The sequence below is a fragment of the Neoarius graeffei genome, chromosome 23, assembly GCF_027579695.1.
Source record: "Neoarius graeffei isolate fNeoGra1 chromosome 23, fNeoGra1.pri, whole genome shotgun sequence".
Classification (NCBI taxonomy): Eukaryota; Metazoa; Chordata; class Actinopteri; order Siluriformes; family Ariidae; genus Neoarius; species Neoarius graeffei.
Window position 1 is genome coordinate 15872720 of NC_083591.1, and position 21810 is coordinate 15894529.

Below are 21810 nucleotides of genomic sequence, written 5' to 3' on the forward strand. Positions count from 1 at the left end.
AGGCATTCCGGCACCTGCTCGCATCGGCGGGGGCCCCAATCACCACCGCCGCAGACCCTCCCCACCTCACCCTAATGAAGATGGGTCCATAGGACGACTCCGAAGCCTTCCTCGCTCTTTTCGAGCAGGCAGCCGAGGCATGGGGTTGGCCGGTGGAACAGCACGCGGCACACCTCCTCCCCCTGCTAACAGGCGAGGCGCAGCTGGCCGCGCTACAGCTCCCCGCCGACAGCCGGCTGGTCTACGCAGACCTCCGCAGGGCCGTCCTCCAGCGCGTGGGTCGCACCCCAGAGCAGCAGCGGCAGCGCTTCCGCATGCTGCGCCTGGAGGAGATCGGCTGGCCATTCGCATTTGGCCAGCAACTCCAGGATGCCTGCCGGCGGTGGCTGAGGGCCGACAACCGCGACGCCAAGGGAATCATCGATCTGGTGGTGCTGGAGCAATTCGTCACTCGACTTCCGGAAGGAACCGCGGAGTGGGTCCAGTGCCATCGCCCGGCGTTGCTGAATCAGGCCATCGAGCTGGCGGAGGACCATATGGCAGCCGTTCCGACGGCAGGACAGCGTGTCTCCCCTTCTCTTCTCTCTCTCTCCCCCCTTCTGTTCCTCGTCCTTGCCCCATTCCCCCACTGCGGAGACGGGGGCCAGCTCCACCCCAGCCGGCCCGCTGCACCCGCGATGTCCTACCTTTTCCTACTTCCGTGTCTGTGTCTTCCCCCCTCCCCCCAGGTGAGTGATCTCTGGAACACCGGTGCAGAGAGAGAGCCTGGGCTGGTAATGCTGGCGCTGTGGGGAACCAGGGCACCTCCAGCATCAGTGCTCGATGGAGGTGGGCACGGCGGTCCGGATCCCCGACGCACCAGGGACCGCCCTCGATCGGGCCGGAGCGTATCGCATACCGGTGAGTGTTCAAGGGGATACGTATCAGGCTTTGGTGGACTCCGGCTGTAATCAGACCTCAATCCACCAAAGCCTGGTGCAAGACGAGGCATTGGGGAGAGCACAATTGGTGAAGGTATGCACGGGGATGTTCACAACTACTCTTTAGTGTCGATCCACATTTTATTTCGAGGGGAGAAATTTAGAGTACAGGCGGCAGTTAATCCTCGCCTTACCCACTCGATAATTTTGGGGACTGATTGGCCGGGATTCAGGGAATTAATGACTCATCTAGTGAAGAGTGGGGCCTGCCATAATTTAGCAGGGGGAGGTCCTGGTGTGGCTTTGGCGGGAGCAGCTGTCACAGAGCCGTCCACTTCATCACTGCGGCACAGTGAGCAGCAGCAGGCTCCTCCTCCCTCTCTCAGGGAATCCCTTGCGGATTTCCCGTTAGAGCAGTCGCGAGACGAGACTCTGCGACATGCGTTTGACCAAGTGAGAGTAATTGATGGTCAAACGCTCCAGCCAAACGCCACCCCGTCCTTCTCCTATTTCTCCATTTTTAAGGATAGATTATACCTAGTGCTGCAGGACACTCAGACTAAGGAGCTGGTAACTCAGCTTTTAATTCCAAAGAGCCGCCGGGAATCTATATTCCAGGTGGCTCACTTCAATCCCATGGCTGGACACTTAGGGCAGGATAAGACACTAGCCCAAATAATGGCCCGGTTCTATTGGCCAGGGATTTGTGGCGATGTCCATAGGTGGTGTACGGCGTGCCGCAAATGCCAATTAGTAAATCCAGTGGCCATTCCAAAAGCGCCTCTGCGACCTCTGCCATTAATCGAGACCCCACTCGAAAGAATTGGGATGGGTCTCGTCGGGCCATTAGATTGGTCAACACGAGGATATCGCTTTATTTTAGTTCTGGTGGACTATGCAACGTGATATCCGGAAGCAGTGCCTCTTCGCAATATCTCAGTATGCAGTATTGCGGAAGCACTCTTCCGCATCATCTCCCGAGTCGGAATCCCCAAAGAGATTCTGACTGATCAAGGCACTACGTTTATGTCACGCACACTGCGCGAACCGTATGGGTTACTGGGAATTAAGCCTATCCACACCAGCGTTTATCACCCACAAACGGATGGCTTAGTCGAACGGTTCAACCGCACCCTCAAAAACATAATTTAAAAATTTGTAAGCGAGGATGCACACAACTGGGATAAATGGCTCGAGCCCCTGTTATTCGCAGTGCGAGAGGTCCCACAAGCCTCCACGGGGTTCTCCCCGTTCAAATTATTATATGGGCATAAGCCGCGTGGCATTCTAGATGTGCTGCGGGAAAATTGGGAGGAGGGACCTTCAACAAGTAAAAATGAAATTCAGTATGTTATCGATCTGCGCGCCAAACTCCACACCCTCACGCACTTAACCCAGGAGAATTTGCGGCAGGCCCAAGAACGTCAAGTCCGTCTGTACGACAGGGGCACGCGCCTTAGGGAGTTCACACCAGGAGATAAAGGAGATCATGTTGTTGCCCACGTCGAGCTCCAAATTAATTGCCAGGTGGCAAGGACCCTTTGAGGTCACATGGCGAGTCGGGGACGTTGACTATGAGGTGAGGCGAATGGACAGGGGTGGGGCATTACAGATTTACCACCTCAATCTGTTAAAACTTTGGAACGAGGAGGTCCCCGTGGCGTTGGTGTCGGTGGTTCCAGAGAAGGCGGAGCTGGAGCCGGAGGTTCAAAAGGGAAAATTGACATCGCCCACCGCTCCGGTCCCCTGTGGAGACCACCTCTCCCCGACCCAGCTCATGGAGGTAGCCCAGTTGCAAATAGAATTTTCTGACGTGTTCTCGCCCCTGCCCGGCCGCACCCACCTCATAGAACACCACATTGAGACGCTCCCGGGGGTAGTAGCGCACAGCCGCCCTTACAGACTGCCCGAACACAAGAAAAAGGCAGTTCGGGAAGAACTCGAAGCCATGCTCGAAATGGGCATCGTCGAGGAGTCCCACAGTGACTGGAGCAGCCCGGTGGTCTTGGTTCCCAAGGCTGACGGGTCGGTCCGGTTCTGTGTGGACTATAGAAAAGTCAACGTGGTGTCCAAGTTTGATGCATACCCAATGCCTCGTATTGACGAGTTGCTCGATCAACTAGGCACAGCTCGCTTTTATTCGACACTGGATTTGACAAAGGGATATTGGCAGATCCCCTTGACTTCACAATCCAGAGAGAAAACAGCCTTTTCCACACCGTTTGGCTTACACCAGTTCGTCACACTTCCTTTTGGGCTGTTTGGGGCGCCCGCTACATTCCAGCGGCTTATGGAAAGGGTCCTCCGCCCCCACGCCACCTATGCAGCTGCATACCTGGACGACATTATTATTTATAGTAATGACTGGCCGCGGCACCTAGAACACCTAAGGGTCGTCCTTGGGTCACTGAGGTGAGTGGGTCTCACCGCCAACCTGAAGAAGTGTGCGATTGGGTGGGTGGAAGTATGTAGGGCTGCACGATTATGGAAAAAATGATAATCATGATTATCTTGATCAAAATTGTAATCGCGATTATTAATCACGATTATTCTTGATGTTAGGGAAATCACTTAAATTTTATTTCACTATATTCAAACAAACAATATGAACAGCTTTCAGTGCAGAATGAAATTTAAAAGAGAAATTCTGATTTCCAAATGACAAATAAATGAAATTTATCCAAGAAATTACCAAAGGATGAAGGAACTGAAAACTCAGTTGCAACAATTACATAGCATTATACTGAGGCCTACAAGTTTTTAGCTAGAAAGACCAGCCTATCAACATGCTCTGGCTTTAAACATGAGCGAAGGCAGGTCACAACATTGCCTCCAGTGCTAAATAGTCTGTTGTTCTGACATAGTTAGCTTTTCTCTCTCACCTCAATCTGTTACCTACTCTCACGCTATCACCCCTTGAAGAAAATACCGCTGCACTGAAGCTCTGCGCACTTGGCCAGTGTTGCCAGATGCTGCTGACGTTTTCCAGCCCAAAATATGTTTAAAACCTGCCAAAATGTACTTAAAACCGCCCAATCTGGCAACACTGCACTTGGCTTGCTTGCTTATTTAGGCGGAGTAATGAAACCTTACATGCGTCGGTTCGCCCCCTAATGGTTTGGTGGAGTATTGGTCAAAAAGTGCTTGATCAGATATACAGCAGAGCTCGCGTTTTAAATGGAAATAAATCGCAATTTTCATTTAATTTAATCGTGGCAGCCAAAATCGCGATTTTCGATTAAATTCGATTAATTGTGCAGCCCTAGAAGTATGGTATCTGGGCTTCCACTTGGGCAATAGGCAGGTGCGTCCCCAAATCAATAAGACAGCAGCGATTGCGGCCTGCCCAAGGCCCAAGACCAGAAAGGGGGTGAGACAGTTCCTGGGGCTGGCTGGCTACTATCGTAGGTTTATACCTAATTATTCGGATGTCACCAGCCCGCTGACTGATCTCACTAAAAAGGGGGCACCAGATCCGGTCCAGTGGATGGAGCAATGTCAGCGGGCCTTCTCTAAGGTAAAGGCTGCACTGTGTGGGGGGCCACTATTACACTCCCCTTTATTTTGCAGACAGACGCATCGGACAGAGGGCTGGGGGCTGTTCTGTCCCAGGAGGTGAAGGGGGAGGACCGTCCAGTGCTGTACATCAGCCGCAAGCTGTTGGTGCGCGAGGGCAGGTACAGCACCATAGAAAAGGAATGCCTTGCCATCAAGTGGGCGGTCCTCACCCTCTGCTACTACCTGCTGGGGCACCCTTTCACCCTCTGGTCAGACCACGCGCCCCTGCTGTGGCTCCACTGCATGAAGGATGCCAACGCGTGGATCACCCGTTGGTATCTGGTACTCCAGCCATTTAAGTTCGAGGTGGTCCACAGGCCGGGGGCGCAGATGGTCGTGGTGGATTTCCTCTCCCGTCAAGGGGGGGGGGGGGGGGGGAGTCGGCTGCAGGCCGGACAGCTCCCCGGCCTGAGTCAGGCGGTGGGGGTATGTGGCAGCGGGGGCATGGTCAAGCGTCGGTCTGTGAAGGGAGGGCGGAGTCAGGGAAGGTAAGTGGCAGAATCACTGCACCTGACAGGAATTAACCTGCTTGTGTGTCTTCCTCAGTGACCGCGCCCTATAAGAGGAGAGGGAGAGCAGAGGAAGGGAGCTCTCCTGACCAGAACGTGTGTGTGTGTGTGTGTGTGTGTGTGTGTGTGTGTGTATGAGCAAACGCTGAAAAGCTGAAAATAAAAGAGTTATTGAGAACTCAGTTCTGGCCTGCTGTGCTTCTGTGCTACACCCACCTGGTATAATACTACATTGACATCCATGAATAGGTCCGTGAAACAAAAGACGAATATGTCTTTTCTCTGTTCCTGCTTTTGTGTTCTTTCTCTGTAAGATCAAAATATTAAGTGTATAACTCCATACTCAGACTCACCAATCCAAGACAGGTGCTGCAAATTCTTTGTCAGATTTCGCGCCTGTTTCATCCTTCAGTCAATTCCAGTGGTCGATCTGTCCCTTCACGACAACCTTTTGGTTTCTATTGCTTTTCTGGCACACTTTCTAACTGATTTACTTTCATATTTTCCTTTTTTTCCCCGCTGGCTTTTAGCTGGCAGGAGAATGGAGTCTACCATGTTTGCTTACGACGACTTGTTTTGGTTAAAAGTAGGTCAAATACGTCCCACGGTGGTCATGTGATACTGTTGCCCACTTGCTTTGGCAATCACCGTAATTGTAAAATGCGGGACACTTTTTATCTCGGCAAAACATTTACAGCGGTGCTTGAAAGTTTGTGAACCCTTTAGAATTTTTATATTTCTGCATAAACATGACCCAAAACATCATCAGATTTTCACACAAGTCCTAAAAGTAGATAAAGAGAACCCAGTTAAACAAATGAGACAAAATTATACCTGGTCATTTATTTATTGAGGAAAATGATCCAATATTACATATCTGTGAGTGGCAAAAGTACAACCCCAATTCCCAAAAAAGTTGGGACACTGTGTAAACTATAAATAAAAACAAAAATGTGATAATTTGCAAATCATGGAAACCCTATATTTCTTTGAAAATAGTACAAAGACAGCAGATCACATGCTGAAACTGAGAAAGTTTGTTTTTTGAAAAACATTTGCTAATTTTGAATTTGATGTCAGCAACATGTTTCAAAAAAGTTGGAACAGGGGCATGTCTACCACTGTGTTGCATCACCTCTACTTTTAACAACACTCTGTAAACGTTTGGGAACTGAGGAGAGCAATTGCTGTAGTTTTGAAAGAGAAATGTTGTCCCATTTTTGCACGGTACACAATTTCAGTTGCTCAACAGTTTGGGTCTCCTTTGTCATATTTTGAGCTTCATAATGCGCCAAATATTTTAAATGGGAGACAGGTCTGGATTGCAGGCAGGCCAGTTTAGCACCCGGACTCTTTTACTACAGAACCATGCAGTTTTTAATATGTGCAGAAAGCAGTTTGGCATTGTCTTGCTGAAAGAAGGGAGGCCTTCCCTGAAAAATATTTTGTTTGGATGGCGGCATGTTGCTCTGAAACATGTATATATCATTCAGCATTCATGATGCCTTCCAAGATGTGCAAGCTACCCAATGTCACGTACATTAACGCACCCTCATACCATCACAGACGCTGGCTTTTGAACTGTGCACTGATAACAAGCTGGATGATCCATCTCCTTTTTAGCCTGGAGGACGTGATGTCCAAGATTTCTAAAAAGAATTTCAGATTTCGATTCGTCAGATCTCGGGACGATTTTCCATTTCACCTCAGTCCATCGTAAAAGAGCTCGGGCCCAGAGAAGGTAGCTGTGTTTCTGGATATTGTTTATATCTAGTTTTAACTTGCATTTGTGGATGCAGAAATGAAGTTTTCACAGTTGATGGTTTTCTGAAGTGTTCCTGAGCCCATCCAGTGATTTCCACTACAGACATGTGTCTGCTTTTAATCCAGTGTCACCTGAGGGCCTGAAGATCACAGGCATCCAATGTCAGTTTTCAGCCTTGTCTCTTACATACAGACGTTTCTCCAGATTCTCTGAATCTTTTAATGATACTATGTACCATAGGTGATGTGATCCCCAAATTCTTTGCAATTTTACATTGAGGAACATTATTCTTAAATTGTTGTACTGTTTGCCCAAGCAGTCTTTTACAGAGCGGGGAACCCCTCCCCATCTTTACTTCTGAGAGACTCCACCTCTCTGGGATGCTCTTTTTATACCCAATCATTTTACTGACCTGTTGCCAATTAACCAAATCACTTTTTTTTTAGCATTACACAACTTTTTCAGTCTTTTGTTGTCCCTGTCCCAAGTTTTCTGAAACGTGTTGCTGACATCAAATTCAAAATGAGCATATTTTTTTCAAAAAACAATAAAAATTTTCAGTTTCAACATTTGATATGTTGTCTTTGTACTATTTTCAATGCAATATAGGGTTTCCATGATTTGCAAGTTATCGCATTCTGATTTTAATGATGTTTTACAGAGTGTCCCAACTTTTTTGGAATCGGGATTGTATGTGAACCTCAAGGATTTGCAGTTAATGGTGGTGGTAGTATCATGGTTTGGGCCTGTTTTGACAATTTTCACTTGGAATCACACTGAATTGATATACGCATATTTTACCGCAATTGTTGTGTCTCCAACTAGTCGCAGGCTGTCGCAGCCCGGCTTTCCCTCGGCAGGCAGGGAAGTAGAGGAAGCCTCACGGAAACTGACTTGAGAAGGGTTCGTGATGGCTTTGCGACACCAGCGACGCATTTGCGGCTATTTTGAGAGAAATTTTGTCGCACAAATTTTTTGAACATGTTCAAAATTTCAGCAAGGAAGGAGCGACACTTTGCGACTCATGCAAGGAAATTGAGAAGCCCCGCTAATGTTTCAAGACACTTTTGAAACTCTCTCACAAATGACGTTCGCAATTTGTCGCAAGCTGTCGCAGCCTAGTGAGATTAGTCTGGCTAACGCGACTTCAAAGCTCTCCGAGCTATTGGTCTGGCCAAGATATTAAGCCCAACCATTTCCCAGTGCCCGTGGTTGACCCGCCTCCCTGAAATGCCTCAGTTTGCTACTGGTCGAAGCCAGAAAAGGCTGTGACAAAGCTTAAACCAATCACATCACTCTTTCCTCTGACGTATGCGACGCGATGGGGCTAACTGGTAGATTAAACTCTTACCGAAGCCGGTCGGGAGCAAGGCGAAAACGTCCTTCCTTTCAATAAATACCTCCAGGGCTGCTCTTTGCTCCGTTTTCAATGAGAACTTCCCGTTGAATGCTTTCAATACAGCATCTATGCGGAATAGATGCGGAAGCGTGAATGAAGCGCTTCCGGCATAGATTCTGTAAACAATCTATGGCTTCCGGTCGCAGTTCTACTACGTCAGTGCCTTGAACACGCCTCTACCCAGGGCCGTTGGAGATGCTCAAAGTTGATTGGTTCCCGATTTTTCGGGAGCTTGGAAGAGCTGTAGATAGCTTGCCTGGCCAGACTAAGCTCGCAACAGGCCCTCGTGTTGCATCACGCTTAGGATGGGCGGGCCCAGGCTATAGTGAGATACTGGCTTATGAGCAGTGGAAGTAACAAAAATGGAGGTGATAAAAATGCATGTGAATTGAAAGACAACTGATAAATCGACTCAACTGATATTTACTGTACACAGTAAGCAATTTTTGTGACTTTCACCCAAAATGTCAATCAAAAACCACACCCACTGACTAACGGATCAAGTTTTTGGCTCTCAACTTGCAGGCCTGCCTGCTCATGATCTGCTCACATGGTAGTTCGTCTCAAAACCACGTGATATGACCACACAGAACAGCATCCTCGCGAGAGAACATTTCTGCTTCACGTGTACACATGCACATCATCTCGCGAGCACACGGCTGTGATGAGTGCTCACTCGACCCACCCCTCTTCTTGCATCTGCTCAACACTCGCTCACTCAAGTTGAATTTTGAGTCTTTGAAGGCGTTGAGAGGAGCTGATGTCGCCACTCTTTTGATTGGTCACATTCAACACTCAGTCTCCACCCTCTGACTGCAGGGAGTTGGATCTTATGTTATGGCTCTATAATTTCACTATTTTCTATTTAATCGCTAATATTCAATTCGGGTTTTTTTTTTAATAGCACCTTTAACAGTCACAAACAGCTTTACAGTAATCCAGATGCAGATTTAGATCCCTAATGAACAAGCCAGATGTGACAGCGGTAAGGAAAAACTCCCTGAAACGGCATGAGGAGAAACCATTAGAGGAACTAGTGTATTCTATATTATCATTACAGTATGCAGCTGTAGAGAAAGTAAGACAAATAGATATCATAATGCCTTATGGCTTGTGTTTTTGTTTTGATGCTTTTAAAAAGACTCCACAACCATGTACTTTCCAAAGCACAGTTTGCTGATTTCTCTTTCTCTGCTCTAAAACACATGGTGTAAATTCAGTAAATGTCTGAGTCAGAGTTTAATTGCAAGATGTGAAGATACTACTGAACATGCTGATAGATAGATCTACAAATTGGCTATATTAGGATGACGCTAATTGATACAGGAAAGGCAGATGAGGGTGAATTCATCAAACTCCACACTCAGGAGCAGCATCCTTTTTTTTTCCTTCCCAGATCAAACAGAAACTCGATGCCATGTGGATTTGTATTTAGGATTCGACTTGATTCAGCTCCATTTTTCTGTCATTTAAACAGCGGTATTTCTGAGAAGGAAATATGATGAGTAGAGGCAACAAGGAGGATCAGCTTTCGTACATCTGATAGTGATAAAACCCAAGGCCTTCTATTTCTCTCTCTCTCTCTCACACACACACACACACACACACACACACACACACACACACACCCTCTCTGTCTTTCTCCTTCCTGCTGGATCACTTACACACAGAGCTAATCATATCTGTTACTGTTTTATACAGCCAAGATCAATATATACCGTACCGCTAATTAAATTATCTCCTCAGGCTCTCTGTGTGTGTGTGCTCTAAAGGCTCAATTATAAATGCTTTGCAGTAAGATCGGAAATGCAGGTGAAGTATCAAATGAAAAAATGTTTTTATCATCTTACCCTGGGGTCACTACTGTACTTAAGTATGCTAAATAGTGTTAGGAGGTGATCTAGGTAGTGTAGGTCCCTAACTGCACACTGCTGCCTGTTTGGAGTTTTTAATTTTGTCCTGATTTTACGTGCATGTTCTGGTTACAAGTGATCTCCATTGACTTGAGTTTCATTACATATGCTTGGGAGTTGAGCACATAGCAGGTGTGTGTGTGTGTGTGTGTGTGTGTGTGTGTGTGTGTGTGTGTGTGTGTGTGTGCACAAACAGCAACCAAATAGGACCTTGGGTTAATGTTTTCTGCTCTGTTTTTTTCCTCAGGCCCAAAAAAATGAGCGAGAGTCCATCAGACAGAAGCTCGCACTGGGGAGTTTCTTTGACGATGGACCTGGAATTTATACCAGCTGCAGCAAGAGTGGCAAACCCAGCCTCTCCTCACGGTGAGTGAGTGAGCGAACGAGAGAGAGAGTGGACACACGCGTAAAAGCAGGGGAGAAATTAAAAAAAAATTACAAATTTACCTTCTCTGAAGGCAAAATTACTGTCACTGATTTCATTCTTATGCATCACTTTGCTGCAATATTATTCAAATGAGTCATGCAAGTGAAGGTCACTTTCTAGTGTGCGGACTCTCTTACAATCAAATCGCAACACAAAATTTCCTGTAAGTCACATAGTAAATGTGAAGTCTGTTTTGGGGACTTCAGTTGCAGGAAGGTGCATACTTATCGGGGTTTTTGTGGCTTTCTCCTCGAGAGCTTAAATCATCTCTCATTCCAGTTGTTACTTAGTAACATCACATGAGGCAGAGAAAATGAGGGAAGAGACCCCAAGCAAACTTCCAGTTATTCCACTATGTACTTCTGAAACATCGTGTTCAGAGCATAGTGAATCTGTGTGTATGTGTAATAGCACTGGAAAACAGGAAGTACTTTCAGAGTCTAGCGTTCACTCTCGAAGAACGAAGAGGACTTCCCCTTCTGTGTGTAGATCCCGGCATAGACGTGCTTCCCAAAAGAGAAGAAGCTTGCGTACACACACACACACACATTGTTTAAGTGTGTGTGTGGAGGGACAGTGTACACTTCCTTGTAAGGAATATGGACAAGTCATATGAGATGTACATCATCTACACCCCACACACACACTTCATATTCCTGTCAGTCGTCATCAACATGGCCAAACATGGAAAGACACATGAGCACAGACGACCTGCACAGCAACCCGGCAAATGAAATGTTTCCATCCTCCAGGTCATTCTAGGCCTTTTACCACTGCATTAGAACATTTTTTCCATGTTGTTATTTATATTACATCATTTTATTACTTGGTTGAAATTAAAATAGTTTTAATATGCAGAGTATTCCTCAAGTTGGCTTGCCACTATGACAACCCCAACTGTCACATGAACTCGAACTCAGTTGATCTGCTTCTTGCTTTGGGGAAAAAAAAAAAAGTTTCATGGTAGTAAATCAAACAGCACCTGACCTGCTATAATCAGATGATGAAATTAGAATGCATGTATGATTTGATGCTATGAATGTGAATGAAAGTACGCATCCACTTATCCACATTCCTCCCATATTTCCACTAATTTATTGATCAGAACTGTTTCTCTCAGTTATGTCCATCTTCTCCAAATTGATTGTTTTTTTCTGGTTTATGGAGATCGAGGGTGTGTAGGAGCTGTTATTTTGGGACTGCCTCTTGATTGCAGTGCAGGATAAGTCCAGTATTGATCACAGATGCTCCCTTTCACACAGGATTGATAAAATCAGGACGACTGGGCTGACATGATTGATCGTTAATTGGTAAATTCATCCTGGCGGACAGTGCGGATGGACAGATTAAGTCCTAATCTGAATTGATTGCAGTATTCTCTCCTTGGTGGCACTATAGAGACATCAGTTGATTTCTTTTTAGACATTGTGTCACTTTTGTCTGATTTCTGTAATGATGGTATTGCTCACTGGTCTGTCATATCCGGCATAGAAATCTTTCACACGATAAAAGAAACAAGAACACCCTTGCTTCCTCCCTACACAGGAAATCACAGCCGAAGGACAAACTATGTAAAATATTGTGAAACAGTAGGAACCTTTACGTCACGTATTGTCACCAAAGGCATGATTGATTACCATCATGGAAACCTGATTCGGACTAATTCTTAATTTGTGTGTGTGGGGGTGTGTGTGGGGGGGGTTGTGTGTGGTGTCCCACAGACTACAGAGTGGCATGAACCTGCAGATCTGCTTTGTGAATGACAGTGGGAGTGATAAAGACAGCGATGCAGATGATAGCAAGACAGAGACCAGCCTGGACACACCTCTGTCCCCTATGGTACACGCATACACACACTCTGACTCAAAACCACTATAACCTAGATAACTCAGCTGCCCAATATAAAACTGACTCAACTCTACTTAATCTTGCTTTAATTCTTACAGTCAAAAGGCGTTCAGAAACGGCCCGAGTGAAAATGTCCCTGCTATCATGTGGTTACAAAAGCAAATCTTCCCAGCAGCCATTTTGGTTTAATTTACCATAACGTATGCAAGTCTGTGGTAGAAAAGGATTTGTACTTCACCTCATCAGAGCTTCATTCACATTTCACCTTTTAAAAACTTGCTGGATTTTCCCAACATTCTATGAATTAATAATTAACAAAATTACATTTTTAATTAAAAATATTCTTGCTGCTGATTTGTAAAATGAAATGATTTTAACGTCGAGTGTCGATTATTATTGTTTGCTGTTTGAGTGTATGACAGGGACATTACAGATTGTTACAGAATCACTGCTACATAAAAATTTAGCTTAAAAAAGACCAACAGCAACATGATTTCTAGTACGATTACAGAGCCCTGGAAGGGGCATAAAAATTATTATACAACCCCGATTCCAAAAAAGTTGGGACAAAGTACAAATTGTAAATAAAAACAGAATGCAATGATGTGGAAGTTTCAAAATTCCATATTTTATTCAGAATAGAACATAGATGGCATATCAAATGTTTAAACTGAGAAAATGTATCATTTAAAGAGAAAAATTAGGTGATTTTAAATTTCATGACAACAACACATCTCAAAAAAGTTGGGACAAGGCCATGTTTACCACTGTGAGACATCCTCTTTTCTCTTTACAACAGTCTGTAAACGTCTGGGGACTGAGGAGACAAGTTGCTCAAGTTTAGGGATAGGAATGTTAACCCATTCTTGTCTAATGTCGGATTCTAGTTGCTCAACTTTCTTAGGTCTTTTTTGTCGTATCTTCCGTTTTATGATGCGCCAAATGTTTTCTATGCGTGAAAGATCTGGACTGCAGGCTGGCCAGTTCAGTACCCGGACCCTTCTTCTATGCAGCCATGATGCTGTAATTGATGCAGTATGTGGTTTGGCATTGTCATGTTGGAAAATGCAAGGTCTTCCCTGAAAGAGACGTCGTCTGAATGGGAGCATATGTTGCTCTAGAACCTGGATATACCTTTCAGCATTGATGGTGTCTTTCCAGATGTGTAAGCTGCCCATGCCACACGCACTAATGCAACCCCATACCATCAGAGATGCAGGCTTCTGAACTGAGCGCTGATAACAACTTGGGTCGTCCTTCTCCTCTTTAGTCCGAATGACATGGCGTCCCTGATTTCCATAAAGAACTTCAAATTTTGATTCGTCTGACCACAGAACAGTTTTCCACTTTGCCACAGTCCATTTTAAATGAGCCTTGGCCCAGAGAAGACGTCTGCGCTTGTGGATCATGTTTAGATACGGCTTCTTCTTTGAGCTATAGAGTTTTAGCTGGCAACGGCGGATGGCACGGTGAATTGTGTTCACAGATAATGTTCTCTGGAAATATTCCTGAGCCCATTTTGTGATTTCCAATACAGAAGCATGCCTGTATGTGATGCAGTGCCGTCTAAGGGCCTGAAGATCACGGGCACCCAGTATGGTTTTCTGGCCTTGACCCTTACGCACAGAGATTCTTCCAGATTCTCTGAATCTTTTGATGATATTATGCACTGTAGATGATGATATGTTCAAACTCTTTGCAATTTTACACTGTCGAACTCCTTTCTGATATTGCTCCACTATTTGTCGGCGCAGAATTAGAGGGATTGGTGATACTCTTCCCATCTTTACTTCTGAGAGCCGCTGCCACTCCAAGATGCTCTTTTTATACCCAGTCATGTTAATGACCTATTGCCAATTGACCTAATGAGTTGCAATTTGGCCCTCCAGCTGTTCTTTTTTTGTACCTTTAACTTTTCCAGCCTCTTATTGCCCCTGTCCCAACTTTTTTGAGATGTGTTGCTGTCATGAAATTTCAAATGAGCCAATATTTGGCATGAAATTTCAAAATGTCTCACTTTTGACATTTGATATGTTGTCTATGTTCTATTGTGAATACAATATCAGTTTTTGAGATTTGTAATTTATTGCATTCCATTTTTATTTACAATTTGTACTTTGTCCCAACTTTTTTGGAATCGGGGTTGTATAATTTTTGTAAAACTTTGTGCAATTCTGCATAACTTTTGAGAGATCCCACAAAACTTTTACTTTTGTGAAATCTTGCAAAACTGCATTCCCCCTCCCATCCATGTCCCTCCCAGGGCTCCGTACACAATAGGGCTTGATGTACAGTATAACAAAACAAGATTCAGTCAAAACAATGTGCAAGTGTACAGCCAACTCCAAAATGATCACCAACCTTTATGAAATGAGGCACAAAACAATGTGAATGAGCAATATTCTGAATGAAATCAAGGTGTAATTTTGATTTTTTTGTGTTTAGGTTTTTCAAAATTATTGGCACCCTCTCAATTAATATTTGTAGAGAGAATAACTACACTGAGCCTGTCCCTGTAACATTGAACAAGGATGGAGGCACTTGGAGAGGATCTTGACGTGTGTCTATGCTCAACATTTCAAACTTCTTATATTCTTTATAGGGCAGGGTGATATACTATTGTCATATCAACATAGCAATAAATTCACAAATGCGTCACAATACGTTTTTCTGAGATATCATTATATGTTTTTATCCTTTTTTTTATAGTTACAAACTAACCAGAAGCAGCTGATCTGAAGTTAAAACATTTTTACTTGATCATTAAAAGTGTAATTAATTTTTTTTAAATATTGCTTTTTTTCTTCTTTCAGTGTTACATACACACATATATTTATTTTTTATTTTTTAAATAAAACGTATATTTTTTTTACATATAAAAGGAAAGATGTTTGTTAATAAAAAAGATTTATTTTTTATACAGCACCACTTTACTGATTGCAGTTTGTGAGTATCATGATAACTGATACACATCACGCATCATAGAAACATCTTCAAGAATAGTGATATGATATTTGTACCATATCGCTCAGCCCTAGTAGTCATGCTCATGTGACCTTTTCCTGGCAAACTTTCACAGGTCCAGGTTTTTCAGAATTCTTTTTTCATGGCCCTCTTAGTCTCCATGCTATTTCTAACTGGTTGTGTATTTTGTATGTCTGACTTCTGCGAGTCAACAAACATCACTCGCTAAAAAAGTGTTTTGGTTTTCCCCATGCTGATGGAGGATTAAGGGATTTTACGTGCGCGATCTCATAACAACAGACGTTCTGGAGTCAGAGTGCATATAATATAGCCTGGCAAGCCAGACTAAATGTGAATATTTAGTCTGGCCTCGATCCGTAGACATTTCCGAAGGGGGTGGGAGGAACAAACCGCTGTCTTTCAAACCGTCTCTGTGCGTATAGGCCAACGCTCTGACCAATCAGCGCAACAGTGACTGTGACGTAGTCAGAGCGACAGAAAGCAGTGGGGGAGACCTTGAAATAAATAATTTTTCAAAATGCGTATTAATTAATAAACAGGTTCTAGATATTAAGAAGTTTGGAGATAATGACCACAAGTTTGGAGTCTGCACCACATACACTCTTTTTTTTCCAAGTGTTTTTCAAGGGTTTGCTTAAACTGTTTTTGAGAGTTTTTATTTTTATTTAGTGGTGTTTGGTGAAATAATTTCCCTTAAATTTAAAATAATGGGAAAATAAGAAACAATCAAAAAGTAATGTTTCAAAGCTGTTTATTAATTCTTCGTACTGCACAAACTAGCCCCATCCTTTTGGCTACGAGCGGAGCTAGCTGGTAGATCAGACTTTTGCCATAGCCGGTCGGCAAAAGAGCCAAAACGTCCTTCTTGAAAAGGAATGAGCGGAGAGCCTCTTCCTGCTCATGTTTCAACGAAAACTCCAAGGCTAATTCTTCTAAAACTGATTCCAAAGCGGAGTCAAACGTGCGCTGTTCACTAGCCATAGCCATCTTTCCTGTTGTGCTGTCTCCAGCGTCGCGCAGCTTTGTCGTCACTCCTGCAAAAGCCCGCCCAAAGAATCCAAACAAAAACCTTGCGTTGTGATTGGCGGGCACGATTTGATGCCCAGGGTGTTTTTGTTTATATGGTGCGAGGCTAGACCCACTCGCTAGGCAAAAATATTTTTGGCCGCTAGGCGGGTGGGTCTAGTTTACTAGGCTACATATAATAGATTTAATCGTAGATTTGTGAGTTCAGCCTTAAGAGTGGCACATGTTTTAAAAAAAAAACTATAGAGAGAAAGTACAGGATATTATACTATAATGAAGAAATGTGAGTAGTTTCTTCACTGGTTTGAATCACTGTGTTTTTATTTTATAAAAGAAAAAAAACATCCCCACTTTTTTGGGGGGAAGGGTGCTAAAAATTTTGCAGTTGACTGTAAATATGACCTGTTTTATTCACATCATATGCCTTGGCCATTTTTTTTACGATGGTTAAGTTCAACAGGCAAAGCAAATGAGATGTGAATATGAAGTGTAGTGTACTAGACAGGGATCACTGAATCACAAGCTCTCTGACAGGTTCCTTGGAAAGAGAGGAAAAAGAGAGAAAGAGAGGGATTTGTTTTTTTTTTTATTTAATTGTGTTCAGGGCCATCTGTCTCTTCTCATTTCCTGTCTTCTTTCATCAGACCCTCAGATGGGCTTCAGAGACTCCTCATATTCCAGATCTCATGAATAATTTTACACAGATGTGTCACGTGGCACATCCCAGAGCAAATCCACTTGTGAATTAGATGAACTTGTTTTCAGCTTCTATTGTCAGGAGCAAGGACCTTGTCTAGAAACTGTGTGTGCAATACAGAGGGATTTCTTTGAAACAACTGGACTTGTTTAATGCATCTTTGTATCAGGATTATATCTGGGTAGGGATTACACACATAAATCGTGATTGTTCAGACGGCAGCCATTCTGTAATTACTCACAGTACAGCAGTTGGTTTTACGGTAACTACAAGTGTGAATGCAAGCAGTTAAAATCTTATCGAGATCCAGTCCTGTTAAAAATGCATGAAATGACCAAGTGTAAACAAGCTATAAGACCTGCACTGGGGAATGCTTGTGTTTGCACCAGTAGTAAAGATGTTTTCCTACACAGCATTTCCTGTTTTATCTGTTCGTCTCAACGGCAAGGACCATCAAGAGCAGTTCACTGTATTCAGACAGTGATTAGGATTTGCTAGTTTGGAAAATCAGCTTAAAACCATGCACCAAATCTCAAGTGGAAAATATATAAAGATAGATCGATACTGTAGATAAATAAGAGCACACACGATCATTTATATAACCTAAATAATTTCTGTCTACACACTTTCTCAGTTGTATGGAATGCACACAGTTTTGTAAACTAGGCCCCAAACCAGAATTCTACCTGTTGGATTTCTATAGTCAGAGGATGGATGTATAATTAACCCTCATTGTTCACTGTGTTCTGACTGTCTATGTATAATGCCATCTGCCTATCTACAGTACCATCCAGTCATTCATTAAAATCTATTCTTTTTTTTGTTCCCACCTCCACTTGTAGAGCAAACAGAGTTCATCGTACTCAGACCGGGACACCACAGAAGACGACTCCGAGTCTTTGGAGGACATGGATTTCCTGAGCAGACAGAAGAAGCTGCAGGCTGAGGCCAAACTGGCACTGGCAATGGCCAAACCCATGGCCAAAATGCAGGTGGAGGTGGAGAAACAAAATCGCAAGAAATCACCAGTGGCAGATCTGGTCAGTATATCTAATAAGAATAACAACAACAACAATTATTCTCAAATCTGATTGAGCAGAAATTGATTTTCTATAACAGCAGCTCTGACTGCAAGGCAAATCACAAGTTTATATTAAATGAGCTAGTTATTATTTACAATGTTAGTGATGGCATATCACTGTGGTATAAGAGGAATACATTGATACTGGATATTAGTATAAATACACAGGTGATGATAGGAAAATCACACATGCTGATTGGTCGAGAAATTCAGACTATTTCTCCATAAATCACTTCGAGTGACTCGGCAAAATGGCAGCCAATCGCTTTGTCAACGTAAGTGAGGAAGAATTACAAATGATGAAAGAAAATGCTGTTCCTAAAAGCACTAAAGATGCTATGAAGTTTGGTTGAAAACTACTGTATTCAAAGGTAAGGTGGAATTGTGATTTTTATTGATTTCAAAGGAAAGTATTTTATCTGACTCGGTGTAGATAAGTGACAAGTCCGTGCCGCACCTTTGACATTTGCATGCTGCTTTTGAGGTTTGAAATAATTTTTTTAATATGATTTTTTTTTCAATAAATCACCTGTGCATTTATACTAAAACAATTATCTGCCTCAGGCTCAGCAAATACCAGTGAATAATAACCTCGACTTTGTCTCTGTTATTATTTAAATAATATTGGCTGACATTGAGTGGTATATCAGATATTTTCCATTCAGCTAGCATGATACTGAACGAGTCAAAGACAAGTAGCTGAATGGAATATATCTGATATATCACAAAAAAAAGCCAGCCAATATTACCATCATCATCTCGTCTCATCTTCATCCGCTTTATCCGAGGCCGGGTCACGGAGGCAGCAGTCTGAGCATGGAAGCCCAAACTTCCCTTTCCCCAGACACCTCGGCCAGCTCCTCGGGAAGAACACCGAGGCGTTCCCAGGCCAGCCGAGAGACATAGTCCCTCCAGCGTGTCCTGGGTCTTCCCCGGGGCCTCCTCCCGGGGGGATATGCCTGGAACACCTCCCCAGGGAGGCGTCCAGGAGGCATCCAAAAGAGATGCCTGAGCCACCTCAGCTGATTCCTCTCGATGTGGAGGAGCAGCAGCTCTACTCCGAGCTCCTCCCGAGTGACTGTGCTTCTCACCCTAAGGGAGCGCCCAGCCACCCTGCGAAGGAAACTCATTTCGGCCGCTTGTATCCGCGATCTTGTTCTTTCTGTCATTACCCAAAGTTCATGACCATAGGTGAGAGTCGGAACGTAGATCGACCAGTAAATCGAGAGCTTCACCTTTTGGCTCAGCTCCTTCACCACGACGGGCCAGTAAAGCGACCGCATCACTGCGGAGGCTGCACCGATCCGCCTGTCGATCTCACACTCTCCTTCCCTCACTCGTGAACAAGATCCCGAGATACTTAAACTCCTCCACTGGAGGCAGGACTTCACCAACCTGGAGAGGGCAAGCCACCCTTTTCCGGTCGAGAACCATGGCCTCGGACTTGGAGGTGCTGATTCTCATCCCAGCCGCTTCACACTCGACTGCAAACCGCCCCAGTGCATGCTTAAGGTCCTGGCTTGAAGAAGCCAACAGGACAACATCATCCGCAAAAAGCAGAGATGAAATCCTGTGATTCCCAAACAGGATTCCTTCCGGCCCCTGGCTGCACCTAGAAATTCTGTCCATAAAAATTATGAACAGAACCGGTGACAAAGGGCAGCCCTGCTGGAGTCCAACATGCACTGGGAACAGGTCTGACTTACTGCCGGCAATGCGAACCAGACTCCTGCTCTGTTCGTACAGGGACCGGACAGCCCTTAGCAAAGAGCCCCGAACCCCATACTCCAGAAGCAGCCCCCACAGAATACCACGAGGGACACGGTTGAATGCCTTCTCCAGATCCACAAAGCACATGTGGACTGGTTGGGCAAACTCCCATGAACCCTCGAGCACCCTATGAAGGGTGTAGAGCTGGTCCAGTGTTCCACGACCAGGACGAAAACCGCATTGATCCTCCTGGATCCGAGGTTCGACTATTGGCCGAATTCTCCTCTCCAGTACCCTGGAGTAAACCTTCCTGGGGAGGCTGAGAAGTGTGATTCCCCTATAATTGGAGCACACTCTCCGGTCCCCTTTCTTAAAAAGAGGGACCACCACCCCAGTCTGCCACTCCAGAGGCACTGTCCCTGACCGCCACACGATGCTGCAGAGGCATGTCAGCCAAGACAGCCCCACAACATCCAGAGACTTGAGATACTCAGGACGGCTCTCATCCACCCCCGGTGCCCTGCCACCGAGGAGCTTGAAAACCACCTCAGTGACTTCGGCTTGGGTAATGGACGAGTCCATCTCTGAGTCATCAGCCTCCGCTTCCTCAATGGAAGATATGATGGTGGGATTGAGGAGATCCTCGAAGTATTCCTTCCACCGCCCGACAATGTCCCCAGTCGAGGTCAATAGCTCCCCACCCGCACTGTAAACAGTGTTGGCAGAGTACTGCTTACCCCTCCTGAGGTGCCAGACGGTTTGCCAGAATTTCTTCGAGGCCAACCGATAGTCCTCCTCCATGGCCTCACCGAATTCCTCCCAGTTCCCAGTTTTTGCCTCCACAACTGCCCGAGCTGCGGCACGCCTGGCCTGCCGATACCCGTCAGCTGCCTCCGGAGTCCCGGAGGCCAACATGGCCCGATAGGACTCCTTCTTCAGCTTGACGGCGTCCCTTACTTCCAGTGTCCACCACCAGGTTCAGGGATTCCCGCCACGACAGGCACCGGAGACCTTGCGGCCACAGCTCCGAACAGCTGCGTCTACAATGGAGGTAGAGAACATGGTCCACTCAGACTCAATGTCCCCCGCCTCCCTCGGAAGCTGGGAGAAGCTCTCCCGGAGGTGGGAGTTAAAGACCTCCCCACAGAGTGCTCAGCCAGACGTTCCCAGCAGACCCTCACCATACGTTTGGGCCTGCCAGGTCTGTCCGGCTTCCTCCTCTGCCAGCGGATCCAACTCACCACCAGGTGGTGATCAGTTGACAGCTCAGCCCCTCTCTTCACCCGAGTGTCCAAGACATAGGGCCAGAGATCCGATGAAACGACAACAAAGTCGATCATCGACCTCCGACCTAAGGTGTCCTGGTGCCACATGCACTTATGGACACCCCTATGCTCGAACATGGTGTTCGTTATGGACAAACCGTGACTAGCACAGAAGTCCAATAACAAAACACCACTCGGGTTCAGATCGGGGAGGCCGTTCCTCCCAATCACACCCCTCCAGGTGTCACTGTTGTCGCCCACATGAGCATTGAAGTCCCCCAGTAGAACAATGGAGTCCCCAGTCTGAGCACCTCTCAGTACCTCTCCCAGGGACTCCAAGAAGGCCGGATACTCTATACTGCTATTCGGCCCGTAGGCACAAACAACAGCAAGAGCCCTCTCCCCAACCTGAAGGCGCAGAGAGGTGACCCTCTCGTTCACTGGGGTAAACTCCAACACATGACGACTGAGCTGGGGAGCTATAAGCAAGCCCACACCAGCCCGCTGCCGCTCACCATGGGTGACTCCAGAGAAGTGGAGAGTCCAGCCCCTCTCGAGGAGCTGGGTTCCGGAGCTCAAGCTGTGCGTGGAGGTGAGCCCGACTATCTCTAGCTGGTACCTCTCAACCTCCCGCACAAGCTCAGGCTCTTCCCCCCCAGTGAAGTGACATTACATGTCCCAACAGCTAGCCGCTGTGTTCGGGGATC

General features: G+C 45.4%; 1 protein-coding gene across 9 annotated transcripts in view; it reads left to right on the plus strand.

Annotated features, from left to right (window-relative positions):
• The window catches only part of schip1 (schwannomin interacting protein 1), an 816449-nt gene that overhangs the window by 771130 nt on the left and 23509 nt on the right, over window positions 1–21810 (plus strand). For 8 of the 9 annotated variants that reach the window (XM_060905834.1, XM_060905836.1, XM_060905842.1 and 5 more), the window contains 3 exons: window positions 10312–10430; window positions 12213–12330; window positions 17890–18087. In XM_060905834.1, coding sequence (XP_060761817.1) covers window positions 10312–10430; window positions 12213–12330; window positions 17890–18087 — 435 coding nt within the window. Of the gene's footprint in view, window positions 1–10311; window positions 10435–12212; window positions 12331–17889; window positions 18088–21810 lie in introns of all 9 variants that reach the window. The other variant, XM_060905843.1, reaches the window with a different exon arrangement.